Below are 13,812 nucleotides of genomic sequence, written 5' to 3' on the forward strand. Positions count from 1 at the left end.
ACTTTTATGGCGAGACCCGGGCCCGGCTCAAGCCCGGAAATAGTCTACGTTACCCGCCCGGCCCGGCCCGCCACCCCTTTACCTTAGGCCCGAGCCCGGCCCGAGCTCGGCTCGAAACCGGTCCGAGACTGAAAAATACATGTTTTTCAGAGTTGAGAGGCCCGAGAATAACTCGCTGCACGTTACATGCGCACCACCAGAAAGCCCGAGCCCGGCCCGGGCCCGCGTCAAAAAACCCGAGCCCGGCCCCGGGTCAAAAAGCACACGCCGTGCCCGAGCCCGGCCCGAGCCCGTGAAAAAACTGCTCTACCCAGCCCGGCCCGGCCCACGAGCCGGGCCGGGCCCGGGCTTTCGGGTAAGCCCGAGCCCGTGCAGTGCTCTATGCCGTATCCCCCAGTTGGTGAGTCGGAAGCCCTTCTTTACCTAGTGTATTATTCTCTTCGAGGAAATCCTCAGTGAAGTCAACTATAGCTAGCTGGATTGCTCGAAGTGTTAGTTGCAGTCGTAATAAATGCTGTCCAAGTGTACACGTGGTTGTCTATTGTTTCCTCGAGCTCGTACCAGACCGTGGTTGATGGGCAGGCATGCGCCAACCGCGGGGCTCGATGTGCCGAGGCAGAGTGCCGTTGGCATCCCCCCATATCCCGGCAGGCTCTCGTTCTCTCTGTGTGTACGCGTGTGTGATCTACACATCACACATTACCTCCTCACTGTTGCCCTTTGCTGCCAGGGAAGAGAGGCAGGAAAGGAAGCAAGACAAAGTGACAGCAGTGGTAAAACGAAATGAATGCTAACTAACTCCTCTACAGCACAATAATGCCATTTGCAGGCAAAGGGAAGAGGTAACCCATGTGAAATACAATCTATACAAAGATACCAAGAACTCACACTGGATTGTGCTTAGTGGAGTTCCCCCTCAGACACTGTGTGCACGATTGTGCCTGCCAAGATCCTACATCAAAAGCAAAAGCCCTAATAATAATAATAATATAATAATAATAATAATAATAATAATAATAATAATAATAATAATAATAATAATAATAATAATAATGACGTTTAAGAGGCAGTTCTGACTGAACCTTTGCTGCAAATGTGAATAATATGTGCAAAATGTTTATTGAAAGAAGTTTCTCTTGTTTGCTCTTGGTGTCATCATGTAGAGGGTTAACTTCATAAATTTTTTTTCTTACAATGTTTACATCAAGCGTATCTTTTAACACATTCACTGCAGCAGCACCTTTCGTAGTCTTGATCCCTGTACGAAGTTACCCAATGGTGGGTCACTTGTCATATTCCTCTGGTGCGTCATGACTAGAGGCCGGATCTTTAGGCATGAAAAAAGCGCGTTTTAGGCGCCAAAAATAGGCAGGCAAAACAACATTTTAGGCCTCCAACGTCGTAAATTTAGGCACAATAAATTTTACATAAATGCATATAATTTCAAACGAAGACGTGCGTGACCTGTATCTACGACAGGAAAACAAAAAATGTTATTGTTTATGATGGCACAAATGCGCCAACCGTTAACATAGCCGTGCAATTGTCCCATAAAACGGCTGCACTAATGATGATCAATTGGCTTAATTCAACAAGCACACTGCTCATAGTCATGTTCAATGGCCACTGTACTAAAGAATACTTGAAAGCTGGGACTACTGGTTAAAAAAAGCGCTACTTTGTCTGCCTTACGCAATTAAATTAAGGTACACCAAAAACAGACAAATAATAAATGCAAGAGAGACTACGATTTATTAAGAGATTAACATGTTCTTACATTAGGACTCTTATGTCCAACTCTGGCAATTTTCTCATATACAATGACTTCCGAATTGTACAGTACAGGCAACACGTCCCAACACTGCCAAATACACTTGCGCCCATTTGAAGTGCACATGTTTGAAGAAATGTGTATGGAGAGCACATGGAACGTTGTCTAAGAATCACTGTGAAGATTGTGGAAACAATAGCAAACTACCACCATCTCCAGATTTTTGGATTCAATAATGTGCCTCTTGTCACTTGGCATCTTGTACGCTGAGAAGGAACGCTCGATGGCGGTGAACACCTTACAAAGTAAATTACAAACAAAACAATAAGCCTCGTGCACATCACATTTTTCTTTCTTCATTTGCTCTTTACTCTCCTTTCCCCTGACGGCCCTCCGTGGTTTCGCATTCGCCAACCGCTTGCGCCATGTCAGCGCGGCGGCGTATAGTAGCTGGTGCGTCCCATTTCACTGCTGCTAGCTGTTGTTTTCCGGGACTTGGTTGAACTAGAGGACTTGGTTGAACCCCATAGAGTTCCGAACAATGTTGCCCGATAACATGAATAACGATCTCTAACTGCACTCGAAAGCGAAACTTGAGGCTAAATCGTGTTCATATAGACGCCGATATCTAAAATAGGCATTTAGGCACAAACGCCAAAATAGGCATTTATAGGCACTATACAAACACTATAAAGGCCCTCCTTAACGTCTAATTCATGCTCATATATCAAAGTGGGGTGATAGGAGAGCAAGGAACAAAAAAGGCATTTGCCTAAAATCCGGTCTCTAGTCATGACCTACGAGTGAGTCACCAGGGGGTTGTTTGAAACTTCAAGGCGCAGACAGATGGCACATGATGCATCAGATCAGAACCAACAAGAATTTTTTTTCCGCTGACTTCTTGAAAAGCTGTCGCTTGCAAACTGGAAGAAAGCCTGGCACTGCCGCACAAGGAAAATAACTGCTATGACCCTCCCGTGATCCCCGCTGCAGTGAATGTGTTAAGTGCTTCGATTGGTGCTTTATAAGTATGCATGGACAAAAAATTTATTTTGTCCCTGTAGAGAGCTCAGGGTTCGCAGATGGAGTACAGATTTTGTAAACTCACTGAAGAATTCGAAATACTTAATCTGTCCTGGTGCAGTATAATAATTCGGAAGATGCAAGAAATGTGGTGAAACTAAATTCTCAATGGACAGAATTATTGGGCCCTTGAAGGGGACAGTCGGTTCAGCCATTCAGACTTCAACATTGGAAGGTGCAAGCAGGCAGTTTTCATGTAAGTGGTATCACAAGACATCAAATGTTATAAGCAGTCAAAAACAAGTACATAAAGCCAATGATCACAGCCATTTCAGGTCTACAAGCCCATAGGAAATGTGTCGGTGCCAAGCCTACCTGAAACCACACTTGGATTTCCTGGGGAACTGTAGTGGCTTTGATATACTTCATCCCGAAGGTGCCTGGGCCGTGTCAGAGACCACTGCATGATGGGAAAGTTGAACATAGTAGTCATTTTCACATGTTCAGGAACTAGCAGCATACTTGTCCTTAGCATATACAGAGTGCACAAGGTACTGCAAGAAATGCCCAAAATTATTGTTATATAAGAAAATTTTAAATGATGAAAATTAATGCAAAATGAAAGCTCAGACTAGGATAAAACGTTCTTGCACCTGTTGCGGCTCGAGGTGGCGTTTGGGCCAAGAATCCACCAAGCCCATCGAAGAGACCGGTGGTGCAGTGGGGGAGGTGTTGACCTGATACGAACTCAGACGTTGAATATGCTCCTGAAGGAGTGGGCTTCCATACCAGGGGCCAGTGTACATAATGTAAATTAAATCCAGTTTCCTATTTCCTACTACCGGATGTACTCATCGATGGGCTTGGTGGATTCTTGGCCCAAACGCCACCTCGAGCCGCTACAAACCACAGCAATATTTTTTTTTAATTACAAATGAGATTGCACATGAAGGCATGAAAAAGAGCCTATTTATCATATTATATTTCAATCAGGTGTGGTCATCATAATGTGTAACGGCCTTACCTGAGGTCCCTGTCGGCAGTTACCACCCCATGGTGGTATGGTCAGCCACATTGACACCAAGCTTTTCGTGGTTAACACATCCTGTAAATGCCAGCTGCAAGTATGCAGAAAAGCATGAATTGAAAAGTAGAAAAAAAAAAAGATAGCAACAGAATGCTGGAAGTCTTTTTTTTTTCCAGGTTGCTACTGACCAACAACTAATTTTATTGAAATCATGTAACATTCATCTTGGACATTGTAAAAGATAGGATCAGCTTTACTGCGCCAAAGCACACTGCTCAATTCAGTTTGATAGTTTCCAGGTTGCTACTGACCAACAACTAATTTTATTGAAATCATGTAACATTCATCTTGGACATTGTAAAAGATAGGATCAGCTTTACTGCGCCAAAGCACACTGCTCAATTCAGTTTGATAGTTTTGTAAAGCTACGTAAATAAATAGACCAGTCTGTTGCCCCGATCTAGTTCGTTTTCTTAGCACGTTGCATGGCTTGGAAATAAACAGCATGAATACACTGTGAACAGTGTGCACAGACACAATTCTCTCGGCCAAATAAAACAACTTGGCACAAGACTGCACATGCTTTCATAGGTCTGTCTCCATTTCTCTATTAAAGAGTGATGTCATTACATGTGCTGAACAGCTGTCACAGGCTGAACCCTAATCAATCTTGTGCTGTCCTAGAGCACTTGGAGGAACTAGTCGCACCACAGTGACAGCATGTGTTGAGGAGAGAATGACAGTGAATACAAACGACTCTAATGCTCCTAAAATTTGCTAATTACTTTTTTTTTTCAAAACCTAGTGCTGGGCAATGCTTTTTGGTCGGCATTTATTAACTTGCAGTATGCAAGAAAGCTAAAAAAACTAATGACTACATATAGAGGACACCTTAATTGGTTTGGAATGGGCACATTTGATGCACAGGACCAAATAAACAGAACAAATTGGACAAAGGCAATATGAAACAAACGTACATATGAAATACGAAAAAACAAACATACGAACACACAGTTGTCAGGAGAACACACAAAAACCACAAGCAGCAGCTTCACAGGGTCTGTACCTTTTAAAGTTTGTGTTGACAGCATGAAAAATCATTTGGTCTACTTGATTTGCTGAGATATGCAAGGTTTCATTGTCATGTACATTATTTCAGAGGCAGGACCACACTCTAAAGTTAAATTTTTGTTGGTTCGGCAGAAAGCAACCACTCAAACAACGACGCATATATAGAAAAGGTTCAGCCAGCTTATCTCGCCCTTCCGTCAAAGCATAAAATTATTTTGAGGCATATGATCCAGTGCAATCAAGGTTGAAGGAATGCATTACTGAATCATGTAATAAGAAGAAAACAAGCCAAAACCCTAGAGCTGGATTAACATGACGAGACGGATCACCGGTTTACTTTGCGGACGAGCATGACAACGCTCACTGCCGCCAATCATGCTTCACACAAGCAAGCTGCTGGAGAGGTGCTAGCAGCACGATTCATTGTAGCTTAGTTATGTCACATTCGTCTGCAGACTAAGCAATCCATCCCATCATATGAAATTAGCCCTAAAAGGTTCTGGCCATTGAATTGGCTGCAAGAGCTGCCCCTTTAGATTTAGTTTACTATGCTACTGTAGCACTTTAAGTTATCACCCATTCTCAGCAATGGCCTTTTAGATCTTGCAGTGCAAAACACACAAACACTGAAAGCAGCAAACTTTCAGATATTCTAAACTGAACACAAGATTCTTTGTACAAATTGTAAATGTGACCAAGCAAAATGATAAGGTGGACAAGTGCCTACAAAGTGATCTTTGCAAAGATAATAGCATCCATATCTTTCATTTCACATAAAGAGGTTACTAAAAAAAAGAAGCCAAGCACCAAATTTTTCAAAACATATTTCTCATCTTTTGAAACTTTTCTTAACACTTTCGTCTGATTGATCCTGCCCAGCTTTCACTGAAGTTAACTGTACACAGACAGACCTTACTAATTTTGTTCATAATATCACTTCGATATGTGCCAAACCTCCTTTCGTAATTGTTCTTAAAGGGACACTAAACAGAAAAAATAAATCGAGCTGTATTAGTAAATTACCTTTCTCCAATACCTAAAAACTCACTCGTAACATGAGGAGAGGCTGAGAAGAAAAGACTGCTGGCGACGCTACCTTGAAGTTCCTGCACTTGTTTGCCGTGACATCATGGATGTTAACGTCTGTTCAGGCCCAGTTAATTTTTATTGGGCAAAGATGGACTACCTTGCATTCCAACATAGCCAAAGACTGCATTTAGCAAGTTTCAACAATGTTTACTGTGCTAGAACGACACAAATACAAACACAAATACAAACACAAATACAAAAAGATATTTTGAAATCAGTGACAACACACTGACATACAGGTGCTGGGGTTTTGGCATGAAATTTGAAGAATAAAACTGACTTTCATTTTCTTTTATATAATCAACCTCTCGTTGCGAAATTAGCAAAGATATAGTTTTGAAAGAATGTTCTATCAGTCAAAACGGATTTAGTGTTTCTCTTTAGTGTCCGTTTAAAGTTCGTAGTAGCAAAAAGAAAATGCATGTAAAGACATCAATGTTCAAAACAGCAACGTGTTTCATACCACAAAGGTTTGACATATCACAAACTCCCCCGCAGAAATCCTGGGCCTCAAGAACCTTATGATTGACCGAGACAATATTATTGGATCAATTAGCAATCACCTTGTATATGGGCAGTATCTTGTTCTAAATGACATTTCAACATGACCTGATTTATTGTTTGGCGTGCCGCAGGGCATCTGGTCCATTATTTTTGGCATTTATAAATGATTTCACTTCAGTCTTATGCTCTGTTCGATGTAGCTCATATTTAGCATCATCCTGTTGCATGTAATAATGATACAACAAGCATTTCAGGTGGAGAGCATGAAAACTCGCACATTGTGTGACATATCAATGTTATCCTGTACAGCTTTCAAAAAACATTCGTTAGCACACTCTTGACAATGGACTATAAAATAGCCAAGAATTACTTTCATACCTAATCTAGACTAGAGTTCTTTTTTCCTTGATATTAATTAAAAGCCTGCTGACTATTATGTGCAAATATATTTTATTCAATTTTATCGAGGGTACTACTTATGTCCAAAAGTAAACAAGGCATGTGATTCACAGGAAGCTCGAAAGATCAACTAGAGCCAAGAAATTCCCAGTAGAGTTTGTAACCATGACAAAATGTGTTTTTTAAATCATAAATCAGCAACATCCATGGTTCGATAGCCCTCTCTTCATACAGAATAATTCTAAATGCCCAAAATAATACATGTAAACAGACACTAGTAAGAAAATTATACTTGGTGTTTCATGATGCAAAGGCCAATGGCCAATTCACGAGTGGAATTGAAGGATCGATAAAGTCACACGTGTGACTAATACCCCTGTCACACGGTACATGTAATGTCATTTGCGGTTCATACTGAATGTCATTGCAGTCTTGCGTTCCCAGTCTACACGGGTAAAATGGCATTCGCAATTGATGGCAATGTTTATCGGCAGGCTGCTATAATAACGAAACCTTACAAATCGTGCCTCTTGTTTACATATTTTCACTATAATGTTAGCAATACAATGGTAAATATTGGATGGTTATTTGAAAATGAATTACATTTCATTTTAACTTAACGATTTTGTAATTTTTTGCCAAGCCACTGTTGTCGAGATTACACAAGTCGCGCGTGAATGAGTTTGGGAAACTTATTCAATGGGCGAATGCCATTAGCTGTGAATGTCATTTACTATGCCCGTGTAGAAGCAACAAAAATGGCATAAACACGTAATCTCATTCGCTGCGAATGACACTACACATGCTGTGTGACAGGGGTATTTTTTTTAAATCACAATATATTATATTATGGGGTTTTACGTGCCAAAACCACAATCTGATTATGAGGAACGCAGTAGTGGGGGACTCTGGAATAAATTGGACCACCTGGGGTTCTTTAACGTGCACCTAAATCTAAGTACACGGGTGTTTTCGCATTTCGCCCCCATCGAAATGCGGCTGCCATGGCCTTAAATCACAATGAAAACAGTGTGTTAATATAATGCGGTTTTCCATACTACAGTGGTTTGCAACGTATTTTGGCACAAAGTTTGACACAAGCTAATTTTTTCCCCCAAACTTTTGGCATATTTTGCACACACACATGCAAATTATGCTAATGAAGGTGAAGACGCTGTCTGTGTGGAGGCTGCTCATATTGCACAAGCATTTGTTTGCCATACAGCATCTTCACAAAGGCAAGTAACTAACACAGTCTCTACTCAGATGCAACAAATAATGGCACGCTTGTCCTTAACTCATGTCGCAGGGATACTTTCGAGAACACTTGAACCACTATCAACTTAATTAAAATCAAATGCTGCTGCACAGTCTACTTGTAAGAACACTTGACTTTGATTTCTTGAATTCTCTAGTTCAAGCAAATGTTGTCTTTGGCACATTCACGCACAGCGTTCGCTCCCACTAAACAAGAATAAAAATTAAGCAAAAATAAGCTTAAGAAGGGATAAACACAAAGTAATGTTTTGCATTAATATTTCTGCTTAACGTTGCATTAATTCAGGTACAAGCTTGTACACAATACAACAGATTATATTAACTAAACGTAGCCTGTCACTCACCTGCAATTAAATATACAAAATAGCACTTTCCTAGTAAACAAATTTATTACATCAGGGGCACATTTGTCAGCTACTGCTGTTTGGCCACATCCATTGATATATGGTTGTGTATCTATTTGATGAATGCCGCCACTACACACAAATTTGGAGATGGACACAAATGGAATATGTAGTGGCGTCTTCCTTCCATTATGTCCCAAAATTTATATGTGTATTGAAACTAAGTGGCAGGAATGGCAATTTATATCCTTAGTGAAGTCGACCTGCATTAAACTTCCTGCGCGCGCGAACTTATCGCGAACGCGATTGTGCACGATCGGGTACGAAGCCGAAAAATGGGCTCCAGAATGACCGTGCAGCAGCGCTCGATCTACTGTCAGTTCTATCTACATTGCGTCAAACACGCTCGAAAGTGATGAGCAATTTGGCATGCATGTGTTGAAGATAATCCCAGTTGCAATTCAAAATTTGCTGGAATCCACACTTTGCACAACATCGCTCAAAGCAGTAGTGATGAAATCTATGCGACGCTTCGAACACGCAAATAGAACGCAGTGCCCCAGGCACCCCCACAAAGATTAGACAATTTTATCTCTTTGCGATAAGTGGAGGTTCTCCAGGTTTATGAACTCTTGATGTCATTCGACACTTTCAGACGCACGACAGAGGCGAAGCTTTTGTTATGTGTATGCGATAAATAACCAACGATAGCTAATTATAGCCAACCATCCCTAGCACACCCACATGTACGATTAATGAAGACAGCTCAAGAGTGTCAGAACGTAGTACCTACAAACAGAGCTGTGCACTATACATATTCCACTGAATCTTCATGAAATCTGACAAATAATTTACTGCAGAATACACAAATAAGGTTAGCAATATCACGCGACCGGAGAAAATATGAGGCGCACCTCTGGCACGCGCCTGGAAAAAAGAAAAAGAAAGAAAAAAAAAAAAATGCTGGGACACCCAAAGAACCGGAGGTCTTCGAGCTTTTTTTTCTTCTTTTTTTTTTTTAATGTTACTGTGGATCTTCTGATGGCAACTGCAAGATTTTAAAGCATGCAATGCTGCACAACTAGCACACTAGAACGATATCCTAACTCAAGGAACAACGCACACGACTGAAGGAACATCGCACACGAAGTTTCGTGCGGAACGCAACATCGGAGCAGTCAACGACCGAGGTTATTCCCTGCACATCCCACGGGCGCCAGACAAATCAGCTCAAACGTAAAGACCGCAAATCAAATGGTGAATTAATGGAAAAGAGGCACAGCATTATGCACATTCGACGTTCATATATCCGAGACGCGGCGTTCCAACCGATGATTTAGTAAACTCCTCCCGCGCGTGCAGGTATAAGGCTTTGTTCATTAATACCTGCAATCAGAACGGCATCAACTGCTGCCGCGCGGAGAGCATTGCACAATCTCTTAGGGACGCGTGCAGAATAATTAATAGCTTGCCTTTGACGACGGATCCATTGGAGATAGAACCAGGACGCGCGGCCATCCACCAACTCAAGCAAATGAACGAGCAAGCGAAGGTAGAGAAAAGACCAAAGCGACCGAAGCCGTAGGGCCGAAGGCTCGTGCGCACCCGCCGCGCGAACACGCGAGCACGCCTACGTGCAAAAATGAAGAAATGTTCAAGAAATACCACTTTACATCTAAAATAATAGTTTTGTTAAAAATTATTTATTGTCGGTTATTCAACAGCATATTACCGCATATTACCGCGTATATTAGTTTCGGTTTCGGCTGCAACGTCGAGTGCGAATGCGTTTGAAAGCGCGACGAAATCCGACCTGTGCTTACCTAAATTGCTTATCTTTTTACGCAGGCGTGTGCGTTCTTCGGCTAAAAAAGTGACGTTTTAAAATATGGGTGTCCCTTTTTGCCCGTTCACATACCGTGAGTGATTCATACGGTAAATTTGGGTGAATACATGCTTGAAGAAAGAAGAAAAAAGAAACAATTCAGACATTGAACAACAACAATTCTGCACTGCTGTGGTGGGCGTTGGAGTTTTTGCATGAGAGAAGCGAAAACCTAATAAGGGTTCGGCATCTACATGGTAATGTAAGTATTTACTTATAATTCAGCGCAGCGTGCGCACGTATGTCTGCAGCTCATGGTATTTACATAAAGCAAATAAACGACTCATCGCAAGCGAGATTTTAACCGTGGAGAAATGTAAATGTCACCCAGTGTGCAATATACACCGTACTTTTGGTTTGTAATAGTACTAACGCTTCAAAAGCCTGATAGAGCAATGCATATATGCAATGCTCTATCGGATTTTCACGCATTTTCATGGCCCATTGGGACGTTCTATAGCACGTGCTGTACGAGTGGTAAATTGTGTGCATGGTTCATACACATTGCACAAGTTATATGTTTCTTTTTTCTTCTTTTGTTGTTCACACAGCTGTGATGTCGTCCTCCGGACTCATGCTCAGCACGACGTTTGCCGTAGTCGCTGAAGAATGAGTGTAGGCTTTTCATCCAAGCCCAACTCCTGCATGCATGCAACTACCCTACTTCTTGCGGCCTTTTTCTGCTATACAGTACAGAGTTTCAAGCCAGACCCTGGTCACTTCAACACACCGCATGAAGCCATCGAATATGTTGCATGGAAAGCTTTAAAAGAAGGCAAGCCTTCGTGTGTTACAGTTCATCCCTTAGGAATCAGCCTATTCTGTATCATGGGGGAGTGTATCCAGGACGGAAATGGAAGCTCTTACTGCAAATGCAGCCAATACTTTACAGGCCTCACATGTTCAGTCTACAAGGGCAAGTGTACATCAGAAAGCATCTGTGGTCCTCACTTGTGCCAGGACAACCCCAACAAAATTAGCTTGTACGAGTGTGTGTGCAAGCCCGGCTACTATGTTCCCGACAGCCCAGCATTCTCTCACTGCATGCCAGCCAGTATTCTCAGTAGTGCTATGGGGCAAAAATACAGCGAGAGCTCAACCAATGCAACCACACTGCCATCCACGGCGACTCCAGATGAACAGCTTGCAGAAACAAGCATGCTTTTGAACATCTCTGAGGACAACACCAGAACTTTGGAGGACCCTGTTACAACAGAAAGCAATGCCTCTCAACCAGCAGTGCAGTGTAAAAGCTCAGGATTTAACATGCACTTTATTCAGCAAGAGGAAGAAAACAAGACAGCAGATGTTTTCATACGAGCATTCCAAAATGCTACTGGGCAAGATGAGCCAGTTGAAACCACAAGAGCTGTGGAGACCAACAGCCATATTACAGTCCTTAAAAATCAGCAGTACTCTGCAGCTTACAGTATTGATGGTGGAGACGAAACCAAGGAAGAAACAGAAAAGAATGTAGCGAAATCTCATGTGGGTCTCAGCAGTGCACCCGTTATAGCAGCATTAGCAGACTACCATGGAGCATTAATTTCTGCACCTCAGCAGCACGGCAAACGAGCAGTGAAGCAGCAGGTACCTGTTATACAGAGAAGGTGTGCTTCAACTTTCCAGAGGGAACAAGACGAGACATTTGAAACCCAACTAACTCTAGATGACCTGGCAACTTATAAAGCTGACAGTGAGCAAGGAGGTGTTGACGAGTATCGCATGCCTATCGACAGCCATCCAGGCAACCAAGTACTAGAGCTTGAACACATAATGAGCAGTACTGCAGTTCCTCTGCAGCCTTTTCAGAAGGAATCTTTGAATGAAGATGACAAAGACTATGAAGTCACTCAGTTCAGGAAAAGGCTTCTGAAGATAACACCAGCCAAGCTTTTTAAGAATGAAGGAAATAGCGACAATTTATTGCACAGACCTGCTGCCTATTTAGTTGCCAGTGAAACAAAAAGAAAGAAAGCTAGAAAGAGCTACATGAGATATAAGCAACTACCTGTTGAAGCCCAGGATGACATTATTGACAGCTTGAAGCATGCAGTGGAGGTTGATGAGTACAGAAAGACAAACAATATCAGCAAACCTGGTCATGACAGTGAAATTACAGAAAGAACTATCATGGTGCCTGAGAAGAGAAAACGCAGAAAGTCAAGTCTTCTGCAAGAAAATGGTGCTGTAGATAAAGCCAGCACAAAACAGAAACTGGCTGCAAGTTCAGTCATAGCTTCCGAGAAGAGAAAGGAGATATCTCTGCTAACTCAACAGCGCAAATCAGTTGGGTTCGTCAGACAACATTTTGCTGAGAAGAATCACCTGGAAGAAGCCACATATAGACCTGGTGAAAACTATGAAAGAAAAATTGGGAACTTGCAGAAATACAGTGTAATACCTGTCATGAACTGGAAAGAAAACATACTCTCACAGAACAGAGATAAAATGACCCATACGACAAGTGATGCAATAAGCTGGAAGAACGAAAAGCTCAGGGTTCATTCCATTTTACATGATGCTGCCACCAAGTGGGTGCATAAATTTCAAGAGTCAGAAGTGCAACATCAAGTTACAAGTGCTACAAAAGATAGGGTGTCAACATGCTGCAATAATTCATCAATGCTTACATCAGATCCAAGGTCCAAAACTTCTCTTGCAATGACACAATCCTTTTTGGACAAAAGTATTCACCAGAATATTTCGAAATTTATCGAAAGCCAGACAGAGGTCAGCCATAAGTCGCAGTTGTTGCGTGTACAAGATGACGTTATGGTTAAAGACTCCAAAACGAATGACAAAGTCACTCCACAGTATCGACAACCAAAAAGTCATCGTTTTACAGGCAAAAATGCAATGCTGTTCTTCAATGTAACAGTTTTAAGTGATGGTGGAAGGAACAAATCATCTGCTTTGTACCTTGTTCCTTTTGCTGGAAGCAAAGCCATTATGATATCATGGGGCACATACAATGACTCCTCATGACACATACTAGTTCGTTTGTACTGGAAAAGTTGAAAGTGTATCACAGAAACTACTAGACAGTGCACCATACCCATCGGCCTGGTGTTTTACTGGTATGGACTAGCAAGTGAACCTATGTGGCTAAGCAGTGACTTGTAATGCAAATTATTGCATGCTGTGCCACTTATAGATCTGACATTCCAACAGTGTTGGTAGAGCTTATCTCGCAGTACTTTTTTTTTCTTTGTCCCAACTATTTAAAAAGCATGTCAACATTAAGATTGAGCAGCCAGTGTATTAACTCAGTCTTTATAAACTGTTTAGGCATACCACGGTGGCTGATTGTCTGAAAAGTGTAGTCTGAACAGATGCACTGACCGATGAAACAGCCTCTCGTAAATTAGCATTAATTGCTGTGCCTTAAATTGATATGGTTAACTGCATTCTGGATTAG

At 41.9% G+C, this 13,812-nt stretch overlaps 2 protein-coding genes across 2 annotated transcripts in view; one reads left to right on the forward strand and one right to left on the reverse strand.

The window, feature by feature from the left end:
- Positions 1–10,082, reverse strand: part of LOC119461456 (nascent polypeptide-associated complex subunit alpha, muscle-specific form-like) — a 73,464-nt gene extending 63,382 nt beyond the window's left edge. Inside the window, exons 1-3 of the mRNA XM_049660640.1 lie at positions 9,979–10,082; positions 3,819–3,912; positions 3,170–3,254 (exon numbers count right to left, since the gene is read on the reverse strand). Coding sequence (XP_049516597.1) covers positions 3,170–3,223 — 54 coding nt within the window. The 5' untranslated portion in view covers positions 3,224–3,254; positions 3,819–3,912; positions 9,979–10,082. The remainder of the gene's footprint in view (positions 1–3,169; positions 3,255–3,818; positions 3,913–9,978) is intronic.
- Positions 10,083–10,203: 121 nt separating this feature from the next.
- Positions 10,204–13,690, forward strand: LOC119461490 (uncharacterized). The gene is made up of 2 exons (XM_037722830.2): positions 10,204–10,593; positions 10,943–13,690. The coding sequence occupies exon 2, from the start codon at positions 11,001–11,003 to the stop codon at positions 13,377–13,379; it is 2,379 nt and encodes a 792-aa protein (XP_037578758.1). The 5' UTR covers positions 10,204–10,593; positions 10,943–11,000; the 3' UTR covers positions 13,380–13,690.
- Positions 13,691–13,812: the final 122 nt, after the last annotated feature.

Source organism: Dermacentor silvarum, chromosome 1 (genome assembly GCF_013339745.2).
Source record: "Dermacentor silvarum isolate Dsil-2018 chromosome 1, BIME_Dsil_1.4, whole genome shotgun sequence".
Classification (NCBI taxonomy): Eukaryota; Metazoa; Arthropoda; class Arachnida; order Ixodida; family Ixodidae; genus Dermacentor; species Dermacentor silvarum.

What these genes read in the sequence shown, in the direction of transcription:
- LOC119461490 (XM_037722830.2), top strand. Translation starts at nt 11,001, where the DNA reads ATGAGTGTAGGCTTTTCATCCAAGCCCAACTCCTGCATGCATGCAACT.